The sequence below is a fragment of the Chlorocebus sabaeus genome, chromosome 21 (genome assembly GCF_047675955.1).
Source record: "Chlorocebus sabaeus isolate Y175 chromosome 21, mChlSab1.0.hap1, whole genome shotgun sequence".
Taxonomy (NCBI): domain Eukaryota; kingdom Metazoa; phylum Chordata; class Mammalia; order Primates; family Cercopithecidae; genus Chlorocebus; species Chlorocebus sabaeus.
Window position 1 is genome coordinate 97,891,670 of NC_132924.1, and position 14,718 is coordinate 97,906,387.

The following is a 14,718-nucleotide window of genomic DNA, read 5'->3' on the forward strand; positions in this document are numbered from 1 at the left end:
ACATTTTATTGACATAATTACAGGTAATTTTCAACATGAGAACATTTAACTGATTTATTACTATAATCAAATTAACAAACATTACTCAAATTTCTACAATTGTCCTCAAAATGTTCTTCGTAGCATTTATTTTGTTTTCAAGTCTAAGATCCAATTCTGGACCATGTATTACATTTCATTCTCATGTCTCTTTAGACTTCTTTAATGTAAAATAAATCCTCAGTTTTTCTTTATCTTTCACGACACTGATATATTTGCACAGCTATTTACTCTGTAGAATAAACACCAAATTGGGTGTATCTGGTTCTTCTTCAGGCTCAGGTTTAGCTTACGCATTTTTGGCTGGCATAATGCATACGTGCTACTGTCTGTTTCTCAATGTATCACATCAAGGGGCATACAAAGTGAGTGTTTCTATTACTGTAGACCTAAACTTTATTCACCTGGTAAAGGTGGTGTCCAATCACTTCTCTACTAAAAACTTACTGCTTCCCCCTTGCATTTAACAAGAATATACTAGATAAAATGTAAATATCTTATTTTTCATCATATATCTTGATAGTTTAGAATCCACAGATTCATAACTAACTCAACAATGACTATCATGGTTACAAAATGGTGACTTTTTTTTTTTTTAATTTCATCATTCCTTTCATATTTGTTATTTTACTTTAATAAAGATATTTCCACTTAACCCCATATATTTTATTTTTCCTTTATCATCATCAACATGGGCTCATGCATTCCTGCTTTACTCAATTAGTATTAATCTTATTTGTTTTGATGCTCAAATGTTCCCAGATTAGACATGTTCTATCCTAAGCCATTTGACCAGTTTCATCATTAACTGAGAACCTCCTTACTTTCTAGTACTATAAGGTTACTTCATACTAATTCTGTAATTCCCCTGTTCTGGTTCTGAAATCTGCTCTTTCACCAAGGAGCTCTGATTCCTTTAGAGAGAAATATTATTTATAAACCAAGATCTGTGCACTAGGTTTGCTTATGGCAACTGGAGTGCTGCTGCCTGTATGACTCTTCATGGAGAGAGAGATAGGGTATATGTGAACGCACATTCATACTGACACACACAAACACACCCCTATAATATAAACAAAAGTGTATGTATGTGAATATATATGTATTATACATACACACAGCTACATCTATTTCTGTATTTACCTAGAAAACATGGGTACATGATGGCACTTCCAATTACAACACAACATTAAAAGCATTCATCAATCCTTTTCCCATTCATATTTGTATCTTCTTCCTCCAATTTGAGAAATTAAAATTTAATAAATTTGTGCTTAAAAATATTTTTCTGAAAATTGTATTAATTAGCTGATGTAACAAAAGGAGGGTACTTGATAGACACACTATCATTACTAACATTAAATTAAAATTTTGAGGCATATTGCAAGGAGCTCCTTTATGGTACACTGTTTAATGCATCATGTGACAGGATAACTTTTCGTGTAACAGTTTAAAGATACGTGTCTTTACATTGCATATTTTAAGTCATGTAACTCTAACAGAGATACATGACTTAAAATACGTCATGTATTTAATGCTTAAAATATATATCTGTTTTAAACGTTAAGTCTGTTAGAGATACATGACTTAAAATATGCAATGTAAAGACTCGTATCTTTATGGGTTCCGTCTTGTGCCAATGGCACACGGTAGAAGAAGAAAGTTAAATATGGACATATTTTAGCTTTAAAGGATATATGTTCTACTATTAGAAAGAAATGGATTAGTTGGTAAGTGTAGAGGCAGACTTTATTACGCTCATTACTGTGCCCATATCAAAAACGATACATGGTCTTACTTGTAGCAGATAGCTGTTGACATCTTTCTACCTCGTACAATGATACTGATCCAGAGCCTATAAAAAGGAAAAGGCAAAAGAATTAAGCCCATTACAACTTCAACGTAGAACTGAAAACAGTAGAGCATTGCTGAGAGAAACTGCAGAAAATACAAATGAATGGTGAGATATGTCACACTCATGATTTAAAAGGCTCAATATTAAGTTATCAATTCTCTCCAAATTAATCTGTAGATTCAGTATAATCCTTTCAAAATAGCAGAGACTGGGGTGGGCAGAGTGGCTCACGCCTATAATCCCAACACTTCGGGAGACTGAGGTGGGTGGATCACTTGAGGTCAGGCATTAGAGACCAGCTTGGTCAACATGGTGAAATCCCTTCTCTACTATAAATACAGAAATTAGCCAAGTGTGGTGAGGTGGGTGGATCACTTGAGGTCAGGCATTAGAGACCAGCTTGGTCAACATGGTGAAATCCCTTCTCTACTATAAATACAGAAATTAGCCAAGTGTGGTGCAGATGTCTGTAATCCCAGCTACTCAGGAGGCTGAGGCACGAGAATCACTTGAACGCAGGAGCGAAGGATGCAGTGAGCTCAGATTGTGCCATTGCACTCCAGCCTGGGCAAGAGAACGAGACTCTGCCTCAAAACAACAACAATAAACAAACAAACAGCAGAGGCTTTACTGCAGAAATTGCAAAGCAGATGCTATCACTTATGTGGAAGTGCAGAAAATCTAGAATATTAAATAACATTTTATAAAATAAGAACAAAGTTGGAGAACAATGTACATAACTTCAAGACTTACTATAAACTTACAGTAATTTAAGACAACATAATACTGCCATGAGGATTGAAAAATAGATCAACTGAATTAAATTAAATAGAGAGCCTGGAAATAAACCCACATTTACACTGTATTTTGATTTTTTACTAAAGCAGCAAAGCAATGCAAGGAGAATGCAAAAGGTGATGCAATAATTGAAAATTTAGTATGGGGAAAATGCACACTTCACACTAAACTAGTAAGCATTGAATGGGACGACTAGACAGAAGCCCACATTTATACTCGCTTGACTTCTGACAAAGACATTGAAGTCATCTAACAGGAAAAAGGAAACAAATGATGCCATAACTAGAAATTCCTATCTAAAGAAAAAATGTCTACCACATATCATGTGGCATTAAAAAGGAACCAAACTAGTGATATATGCAACAATGTGATTAAATCTCAAAAACATATAGTATGTAAAAAAGGATACATATGATTCAATTTTTTCAAAGTTCTAGAACTGCAAATCTAGAGGGATTTAGGTTACACGTTTATGTATTAGTCAAAACTCATGGAGTGGTTCATAAAATGGAAAGTTGTCCATTTCACTGCTAATTTTACCTCAAAAACAAAAAACTCTAAATTCTCAACTCTAGCTAATTATGTTCATGCCACGGTGTTTAGAAAATGTACTTATGTCTGCAACTTACTTTGAAATGTGTAAAAAATATAAATTAATGAATGAAGAGGCATATAAGCCAGGCGCGGTGGCTCACACCTGTAATCCCAGCACTTTGGGAGGCTGAGGCGGGTGGATTACCTAAGGTCAGGAGTTCGAGACCAGCCTGGCCAACATGGTGAAACCTTGTCTCTACTAAAAATACAAAAATTAGCTGGGCATGGTGGCAGGCACCTGTAATCCCAGCTACTTGGGAGGCTGAGGCAGGAGAAGCTTGAACTCAGGAGGCAGAGGCTGCAGTGAGCTGAGATCGTGCCATTGACCTCCAGCATGGAGGACGGAGCAAGATTCCATCTCAAAAGAAAAAAAAAAGAGGCATATAGAAATAAATGCACATGTGATGGAGCAAACAAAGTAAAATAGTTATTGGAGAGTCTAGCTGGTAGGTATTCATTGTACAACTGTTTTAACTCTATCATGTATGAAAGTCTTTATTATGTTGAAAAAATACAGTGTAGAGGAAATAAAAGGGGAGATGGATAAAATGGTAAACTTATGAAATTTAATAGAATGACCAAATGAACATAAAAAATAGGACTTTAACAAGAAAGCAAAAGTAGTAGTCATAGCATTTAGGTTACAAAATGCTTTCTAAAAAGAAGAATTTAAGACTTTAAAAATCTGTATTTTGTAATCACTTTAGCTTACATTCTATTATATATAACAGTATATTATGTTTTTATAATTTATTTTATAAAGCATTACACACAAACATATCCTCAGTATTGTTAATAAGTGGTATAAAAATCCAAGTCAAGAGGACTTGAATGAACATCTCAAGCTGGCATGGTATAATTTCAATAAATCTAATTCAGTAATTAATATTAGCCATTACAACACGAGATGGAAACAATGGCAGAAACCATAAAAGTAGTCAAATACGAAAATGTGTAAAACATACATGGTTGCCCACAAACTGACAAAAATATAATTCAACAGAAAATCAGATAAAGGGTAAGAGCAAATAATCTGAGGAAGAGGTAATTAAAAACATTCGTAAATATATAATAAGATTTTCAAGTTTCTAGTCAGGAAAATTAAGTAAGAAAATGCGTTTCACCTGTTGAACTGTCAAAAATTACATATAATGTTAAATTCCAATACTGTGAAGGTGTGAGGAAAGTACATTCTTCTATACTGCTATTTGGATATAAACTCCTATGACCTTTGGTAAATAATCAGGCAGCATCTATTAAAAGACATGCATACCCTTAGATATATCAACCTAACTTTTAGGAGTTTATTGTGGAGAAGTACAAATATGGAAGCACATATATTCAAGGATGTTTATTAAAGTATTATTTATAACAGCAAAAAACTGGTAAAGATCTCAACATCTATTAAATGAAAAATGAAAAAAGTGTAACATTATTACTATGCAACTATAATGAATTTGAGTCTTACGAATTAGCCCAGAAAAAAAGATCTATAATATATTGTTGAAGAAAGCAACTATTTATTATAGTGTGATTTCATTTTGGTAAAAATTTAAGAAAAAGAGAAGAGTCATATTGTTTATGTATAGGTATATATGTTTGTATAAAGATGAAGTGATTGAAGGAATCACACTGAACTGTTAAATCTTACCTCAGGGAGTAGGGAATAAAGGCATAGTGAAAGCTATTCAACTAGATATTATAACACCTATTACAGTATACTTTAAAAATAATGAAAGAATAATTCTAAAAGGAAAAAGAGATTGTAAAAAGTATAATTACAAATTATATTGTCTCCAAGTGATTGTCATTTGAACTAAATCGGTTTCCTCATGGTAGTTCAAGTAATCATACACTAGGCCACAATGTTATCACGAAGGTGTTAGCATTTTAAAATAAGTAAAGTTTTAAAACAGAGAGAATGAAGAAAATAAATGTAAAGTACATACAAAAAAATCAAAAAGCCTGCATTTGAATTTGTCTTGCTTTATCATCAGTTAACAGCTAAGTAACCGTGGACAAATTATATGATATCCATCCATCAAAGCCTCAGTTTCCCATTGTTAAAGGGAGACAGAATAATTCATCTCATAGGAGTGCTGTTAGAATTAAATAATAATGCGGCTGGGTGCTGTGGCCCACACCTGTAATCCCAGTACTTTGGGAGGCCAAGGCAGGTGGATCACGAGGTCAGGAGATCGAGACCATCCTGCCTAACATGGTGAAACCCCGTCTCTACTAAAAAAAAAAAAAAAAAATTTAGCTGGGTGCAGTGGCGGGTGCCTGTAGTCCCAGCTTCTACTCGGGAGGCTGAGGCAGGAGAATGGCGTGAACCCAGGAGGCGGAGCTTGCAGTGAGCCGAGATCGCGCCACCTCACTCCAGCCTGGGTGACACAGCAAAACTCCATCTCAAAAAACACACAAATAAACAAACAAAATAATTAAATAATAATGCCTGCAGGCACTTACATGCCTACCAAGAAATGTATGTTAATTTTCATGCTTATCATTATTGGGATGGAAAGAGAATAAATCTCATAAAACGATTTTTTGGATCACAGCAAGGTAGGAGTTAGGTAGAAAATAAAACAAAAACAAACAAAAAAAACAAAACAAAAACAAAGAAATGTGACCTAGATTCCAGGTCCCAAAATGCAGATGTAGAAATTCAGACAGGCCAGGCGTGGTGGCTCACACCTGTAATTCCAGAATTTTGGGAGGCTAAGGCAGGAGGACTGCTTGAGACCAGGAGACCAGGAGGTTGAGACAAGCCTGGACAATATATAGTGAGATCCTGTTTCTACCAAAAATAAAAAATTAAAAGAGTAAAAAAAGCCAGGCGTGTTGGCATGTGCAGGACTACAAGTCCTTGCTACTCAGGAGGCTGAGGCAGGAGGATATCGCTTGAGCCCAGGAGTTTGAAGCTGCAGTGAGCTATGATCCTGCCACTGCATTCCAGCCTGGTCGCCAGAGCAAGACAATGTCTCTTAAACAAACAAAAACTCAGAAATTAAGACAAAGTGGTAAAGGAAAAAGCAATGCACACTGAAAGCTTTCAAGTTCAGATTTGACTAGTCATCTATTCAAGTAGACAATATTAGAAGGACATATTCCACTGTTTGTTAATATTTTGTATTTAGATACCTGCTTAATTCAATAAAGACTAGAAACTATGTATACATCTAACATATGTATGAGCAAAAAGTATTTGGGCCATGTGAAATAAGTGGCAAAAACAATCTTTGTTCCCCTTAAAAACTGACAAGCAAAATAGTTGTCTACGAAATCAATACAGATTTTCTTGTGAATACAAACACATGTTATGTATATATCATAATCAAGTAATAACTACCACTCAATTTGAAAATGTAATTACATAATTTAGGAAGAAACCATGTTTACTTTTTGGCATAGGATACAGATAAAGATTTTAGTATGTTCCTTTACTACATGAAATTTTTAATAAGAGAGACAAAGAGAAGACATTAAAAATAATTATGTTGATAAAGCTATTTTATTTAGCAAGAACTAAACAGTCAATGTTAAAGGTTGTCCTTACTTGGAAAGCTGTCATCAGGTTCTGATTGACAGATAACATCTGAATGCTGATTGGCTGTCAAATTTGCAGATTCTAAATCCCTATAATTGAAAGAATACAATTTCAAATTGCATAAAACAAAGTCAATATAGTAAATTTAGCTGTACCCACAAAATCCAGAAATTCATTGATATTGTATATAAAATTTTGTGTGTATAAACATTCTTCAGTAAAGGATCTGTTGCTTTCATCAGATTTTCTGAGGGTTCAAATTAAAAAGCTGAGTTTAGAAAGATACAAGTGAAACAGGGCAATGACGAAATAATACAAACAAAAACTGGGAATTTAACGGATGGCATTCTGGGTCAGAACAATCTAACTCTAGATTCAAGAAGCTAAATACTATGTTGCTATATATGGCAATGATATTAAAATCAGTGAAACTGATATAAAAGTAATAAAACAGAAGCTAATTTAAAGTCACACTGATTTCAATGAATAAAAATTTAGACAAAATTTATTTAAATTTACTGAACAGTATGTTTTCTCTTTGAAGATATGAAGACTTTTTTAATTTCTAGAATATTGACCAAACCATACTCGCTAGGAATACCTTGGGAAAAAGAGATCTAAACACATAGCAGGTTTAAGATACTATTTACTTTCTGGCACATGTAAAAGTTTTTAAAATGTTTTTAAAAAGTTTAAAAGAGAGTGATACACCAAAACATGTGTTATCTATTTAATCAGTGGCACTTCAGAAATATATTTTTTTCATGAAAGAATTAAATATTTTTGGAATCTTAAGATATGTATCAAATTTTCTAAACTTTAGCTAAGCTCTAGTTTCCACTGTATGTTGCTGTACTTGCAGAGTGCGGTAAATGACAGAAAAGAAGCAAGAGCGTAAAATCCAGATTCTAACAGTTGGAAAACTTCAGCTATAACCCTGGCTCTGCTACTACTTAGCTATATGAGCCTGTAATCATTTGATTTGTTTCATTCGGCTCATCTGTTTAAAAACATGGCGAATGGCACAAAAGGCTAGGGAACCTATCAGAAACCCCAGGAACAATATTATCTTAGAAATCGGCTTAATCAATACCTTATTTACATTTTCTAAAAATTAAAAGCTTACTTTTTCAGTTGATCCACATCAGAGTTACTTTCTGGCAAGACCCTGATTCCCCGACCATAACTGGTACCTCCATGAAGATGAAACTCTAAACTTAACATTGTCTGATTCTCTGAATTCATTGATTGAAGTTTGGTATGAAGGCTATAGATTCTAAGAAAGCTTCCAACCTAAAAATAGATCATTTGTTATTTAGAAAGCGGGGAAAATAAAACTTTAATAACCAATATGGGGCAATGAGGGCACTGACCAATCAGGAAATATACTAAAGTATCTGCAAAGTATGCTATACGAGTATGGCTGAGTAACAGCTGCATGGAAACTGTATCAAAACTAAATATATGGACATATGCATGCTTAAGCATGTATGCACACACATACATATACACACACATTCAACTGTAAGAGATATTTTCATTTCAGACATATTAAAATGTGGAAAAAAAAATGTGTCTTAGCATCAATAAAATTATAATGGTTAAGAAACACATTACCTAAATGAAATTCAAGCCCTCTATTTGACTAAGGTTTCTGAAAATGCCTTGCTTTAACCAGTTTAAGGCTTAATTAAATATGATCCCTAAGATACTGTTATTATGAGAATATTAAGAAGCAATTTTAAATGTGGTACTATCAAAAAATAATAAACATCTTCCATCTTACATGTTCTATGGAAAGAAAACTTTTGCATTTGTGCCTGCACCACCACAGTGTGAAACACTCTGTGAGTTCAAACATGAGTTATCAGAGTTTTGAAATAAATGTTCTATCGTTAATCTCAGATGTTTTGTTAAACTTAGTCTACAAATGTCTTTAATTATAGACCACTGAGATTTTTCTTTTAATGGAGATGTCAAATGAGAGATGCAGAATGTTATTCAAAGATATTGACACCTACCTAAAAGAAGCTATATAACCTAAATCACATTTATATTTATGAAGAAAGATTTAGAAGCAAAAGGAGTTACAAACAAGGAAATTTAATTCATTTGTATAAAAATAGCACTCCTGACTATTGGGTGACTACAGGGATACCACTTTTTTTTTCCCCCACAAGTTCAGGATTGAATAACAGACATCTTAAATAACAAAAAAAAAGCAATATAGGTTAAATATTCTTTATCTGAAATACTTGAAACCAGAAGTGTTTCAGATTTCAGATGTTTACGGATTTTGGAATATCTGCATATACATAAGGAGATATCTTAGGGATGAGACCCAAGTCTAAACATGAAATTCATTTATGTTTCACATATATGTCATACACATAACCTGAAGGTAATTTTCTATAATATTTTCAATTATTTTGTGCATGACACAAAGTTTTTGTACACTGAATAATCTTATACTGGCACTCAAAAAGGTTTGCATTTAGAATTCTGGACTTTTAGAACATGGAGGCTCAATCCTATAAAGGGAAACATTTAAAAAAAAAAAAAAGGATGAGTAGCAAATCAACTTCCCAATTCTGCTTATTGTAGCTTCTCTTAGTTTTATTTCCCCTCATTACTCTTTATTTCTGATGGAGGATATCAGCAAAGGAGGTAAGGAGAAAACCCACTCTCCCGGGTGCTACTCCTTCATTCCTGAGGATCTCTTTTCCCATCCAATCACGGGTTTTATGAGGAGCAGATAAGATACAAGCCTTTTCTTTGACCTCTTTCGCTGACATCTGTACCATAGCCAGGGAGTAGTATAAAGAAAGTTAAAGAAGAAAAGCACAAAAAGAAAAAACTAATTTTCCTCATAGTCTTCAAAGTGAGTTATTGGAAAAAACATAAAAATTTCTAGTTTTATCTCATTCTTTTTGACTTATTTTGTGATTCTTTTAAAATATGTGTGTGTATATATGTATATATAAATATATTAGTATAACACATGTATGTATGATCTACAAAGAATTTGAAAGAAGGCCTAAACATATGGAGAAAGACATTCATATACAAAAAACTTATACTACAAAAATGATAATTTCCTCCAAATTAAATATTAAATTCTATGCAATTCAATCAAAATTCACAGAAGCTTTCGTGGAATCTGAAAAGCTAATCCAAAAACATATACAAAAGAGACTAGTCAAATCAATTCTAAAGAATATGAGAGAGGGGCTTTACCCTATCAAAAAATACATAAAGAAAAAGGATAATAAACATAGGTGTACATACAAACCTATATATGGAGACATAGAGAGGGACTTGGGGAGCAAAACAAAACAAAACAAAACACCAGAGCAGGCAGGGGGCTCAAAGGTTTGATGCATAGAGTTTTATTTCCTAAAACTTAAAAGTGTCTGAAATAAATATGGCAAAACATTTAAAAATAAGGTGAACACACAGGTGTTTATTATACTATCTTGTCTACTACAGTATTTTTTAATATAACAAAATTTTGAGGCCAAGATACAAGTTATTCACATAAAGATAAGTTGTTATTATCAAAAATTCCTTATGGAGGCAGCATTGTATTTTTTTACAAGCTTGACTAAAAATACTACGAAATGTGCCAGATGTTCTATTATAAAAAACAAGTATTGGTTAATCTCGTCAGTACTAAGATTCCAAAAATACAAACGAAACATCAACCAAAAAATTATAAAAATATAGTTTAAAAAATGATGATAGATGTCTATTAAATACAGAAACACTAAAAAAAAAAAAAAGCAAAGTAAATATGGCTAGTAAGAAAAGACTATCCCTTTAGAAATAATCAAACGATTCCTCATAAACTGTCAAGAATTTCTCTTTAGGTTTATTATTTTTAATTTCCTGAATATATCTCAAAATAGCCAATCAAATCACAGTTGTTGAACTACTGAAGGCCAAAACATAATTATGACCATGTATATTTTATAATTAACAATTGTCTCTGGTTAAGAGTAGGGATTTAGAAAGTAAAGCCTTAGTTTCTAGACAAAATATTTGAAATCTCAGTTTACGTGACTGGATCTGTGTAAAATGTTTAAGGGAATGACATAACAAAAAGCGAGATTCAGAAAATAGTTAAGGGCAATTCAGGCTCTAAAATGTATTGCTTGTAGATGTTGATTGTATTATATCCTATAATTGCCTTACATTGTCCTCTTTATTAAAATAAAAACACATTTTTTCCTGCTCCTATACAACAAAAGTCTTTCTCACTGGTTCCAGGTATTTTTATATAAAAATGTAATTTTAAACAGTTGTCTTGAAAGTACCAAGAAGAATTCATTTATATCAATGTTATGTGAGTGAAGAGTTCCTAAATCAAGAAGAAATGTTACAGAGGTTGTCAGAAAACAAATAAATGTGATGTCAATGTGTATTAAATAAAAATCTAAAGTTATATTATGTACACAGAGAAAAATCATTTTCATTTTTATATTGCATTGTAGACAAGTAATATGATGCCATGATATCTTTACAGAAAACACAATGCCATATATTTTCTTAATTATGTGTGCTCATATCACCCTCTAGTGGGCAAAATACAGCAGACCATAAAAAAGGAAAAAAGAATCTGGAAAAAAAATCCACAGCATTCACAGATTCATTCATTCAGCAGCAGCAGCTATTACTTCATCCTCACTAGGGGGAAAGCACTGTGACAAGTGCTGTTCAGGACTAAGACAAGAAAAGCAGGAAAAGCGGAAACAGAAAGACCTATGTTGGAAGACCTATGTTTGGAAGCAGTATAGGGAAAGAGAAGAGACTTAAATGGCAAAAGAAGGTACGTAGAGTGTGGAACTAAGGTGAATCTAAAATGTAAATTCATTTTGTTTATGAAAGAACTATATGAAAAAACCTCCAGAACTGAACTTATCATTATATCTAATTTTGAAATAAACTAATCAATGTAGATAATATCTTTCAGGGAAATAATGTCAAAAATATATCCTCAACAGTTAGTGTTTTCTGACATGTCACAGAGGTATGTGCATGCATATATACACACTTACAGAGGAACAGAGGACAAAATACAGTTACTATCTTCCTGGACCCTGGATTTAATCTAATTTATTGATTTGAGTTGGATAAACTTGTTTTGTTGTTGTTTTGGTTTTTATTATTATTTTTTCTGTAACCCAGAACAGTGTTGATGGTGAACTTATTTGTAATACAATGTAGAATGGATATATTTGCCACTCCATGGCCACTCATTTATAAAGGCAAATTGGGCACTGAAATTCAGGTCTTCACTCTTCTTTTAACTTCCTGTAAGTAGACTAGAAGATATTTGTGATGTAGATCCCTTCCATTTAATGCTTTAAAGGATTAGCTCTGCAAAAAGACATTGTGGATTCAAACACTGGTTTCATCCATATAGGAACAGGAGGCAGGGAAATTCTAGGTAGAAGAGGGCAGATCTCCAGCAAGGACCCTGCTCTCAAGCTGAAAAGCCTGATACCACGGCCCAAAGTGAGAACTTACATCCCTGTTTTCCTGCTCAAATGTTGCCTTTTCCAAAACTACCCATGGCCCATCCCACCTGCCATCCTGTGCCCATAAAAACCCCAGGCTCAGCCAGCAGCGGGAAGAGAGGCAGCTGGCCATCAGAGACTATGGCTGGATGTCAGAGAGAAGCAGCTTGACTTCAGAGGGACAGCCTGATGGTGTAACCTGGGAGAAGAATCTGGCCCTAGAGGGCTAGACTTCAGGGTAAGACTACCTTCCTGCTCCATCCCCTTTTCACCTCCCCTTTCCACTGAGCCACTTCCATCAGTAATATAATCCCCTGCATTTACCATCTTCAATTTATTCTTGAGACCTCATTCCTCCCAGATGCTAGACAAGAGCTCGGGTGCCACAAGTGTGGTGTGAAAGGCAGTCACAGTTACCCTCCACTGAGTTGTTAACACATAGGCTGTCCATGGACAGCAGAGCTAAAACAGTACTGTAACACTTCCTCTGGGGCTTCAGGGGTCACCGGCACCCTCTCAGATGCTGCTGTAGGGCCAGTACAGAGTTTGCTTCTGCCCGTGCCCAAAAGCCCTTGCCCTGGCTCCTGCACCTGCTCACCTGCATGCTCCCACTCCTGTGGTCTGAGTGAGTGGAGCTCTCCCCTGCCAGCACTGAAGTGGCTGGCTAGTTCCAGCACCCATGCACTCCAGTTCCCGCCCGTGAAGGGGTCAGGGAAATACCCTGCTTCAATCCAACTAGCTGTAGAATCTTGAACCACTGATTCAACCTCTGAGTGCCTCATTTCACATTTGTAGAATGAGATGACTATCATCACCTATCTTATCAGAGAGTACCAAATGCATATGAAATGCCTAGCAAAGGTTACTCTTATTACTGTATTATTATTTATCATATCATTCTTTACTACAAAAAGTACTTTCAAATAAAAGATATAATACAGAAAAAAAATTTCCTATAATTTTTAATAGTTAAGTACTGCCATATCTAAACTGTGCACCTTAATATATTTCAAAAGAAAGCATGCAAATTCTATAAATTACACACTATACACACATACCCAATTTATAATATACATTAGAGGTAATTGAACAATTTGTTAAACTAATGAACAAAAAGTTATCAGCTACATTCTATCAAACCAGTTTATCAAGCTTAGTCTTTAAGTTAGCAATATTTTATATAGCATTTGTCATTCTAAAGCAGTATTATCTCACACGACAAAATTTTTCTGTACTATTTTCACAGTAAAATTATGTATACCTTTAAGATATTTAAGAAAGATTATTTTAAAAATTGCTCTAACCCATTAAATTCATCTTTTAATAATTTATTGTAAGATACATTTTACAACTTAAAAATCAAAGAAATAAATATAATTTCTAGACTTTATCACCTATACATGTAACCATATATAAAAATTTTACATGAGCAAAAATCACTATAATTTATAAAAACATAAAATATTTTCCTACTCAACATCACCTTCAGAGATCTTGCCACATGAACATGGTTATCGTAGACTAAAATGTCTATTGTCAGATTTTGTAGCCGATGGATGTGACTTAAATCACCTTCAAGAACAAGGTCTTGTATTAAGACTCTCCAAGATGGAAATGGCGTCCTGGTGCCATCCCATACCTGCCATAAGAGAGTAGAGTAGTTTTATGATCCTTTCGAAAAAATGTTTGTGCTAAAAAGTTTTTTCCTGATAATAGTACTTAAAAGTAATTAAACGTATGCCTCTGAATATTGGCACTATTTTAAATATGACAATATTTTCTGATTGTAAAAGAACTACATATGAAATATGGGTAATATGGAAAATGTAGAAGAATGTAAAGAAGAAAAAGAGTCACACTGCCATAAGCCCAGACTAAATATTCCTGAGTCAAATGCTTTATACAATAAAAACAAACCAAAATGGTCTTGAAAAACACTCATATGTATTAAAACATTTTTGCATATAAATACAACTAGTAAAATTACAAATGTTCTAAAAATTATAAAAGTAATACATTTCTTTGACATTAATCAAATTATTTCTATGAGATTCAGTCTCATTCTTAAATTAGTTGTAAAGCATTATTCTGATGTTTCCATACAAAGAAGTAAATGTTGTAAATTTGAATAATTTCCTTTATATGATGATTTTCTGATTCACATTATGCTTTTTGTTCTCCAAACCATACTACAGATGAGACATACAAACTACCTACCAGCTCTGGCTATAAATGACGCCTGGTTATTTATTAAAAAAAAAAAAACAAAAAAAAAAAAACATAAAACACAAAAGATAAGGCTGCACCAATACTGTAGATACTAAAACAAATAGAATATATACACTTAGAGAAAATTCAATTTG

General features: G+C 33.5%; 1 protein-coding gene across 8 annotated transcripts in view; it reads right to left on the reverse strand.

Annotated features, from left to right (window-relative positions):
- The window catches only part of POT1 (protection of telomeres 1), a 121,512-nt gene that overhangs the window by 22,580 nt on the left and 84,214 nt on the right, over nt 1–14,718 (reverse strand). For all 8 annotated transcript variants that reach the window (XM_007982797.3, XM_007982800.3, XM_007982796.3 and 5 more), the window contains 4 exons: nt 13,839–13,994; nt 7,963–8,129; nt 6,846–6,925; nt 1,838–1,894 (listed from right to left, as the gene is read on the reverse strand). In XM_007982797.3, coding sequence (XP_007980988.2) covers nt 1,838–1,894; nt 6,846–6,925; nt 7,963–8,129; nt 13,839–13,994 — 460 coding nt within the window. The remainder of the gene's footprint in view (nt 1–1,837; nt 1,895–6,845; nt 6,926–7,962; nt 8,130–13,838; nt 13,995–14,718) is intronic.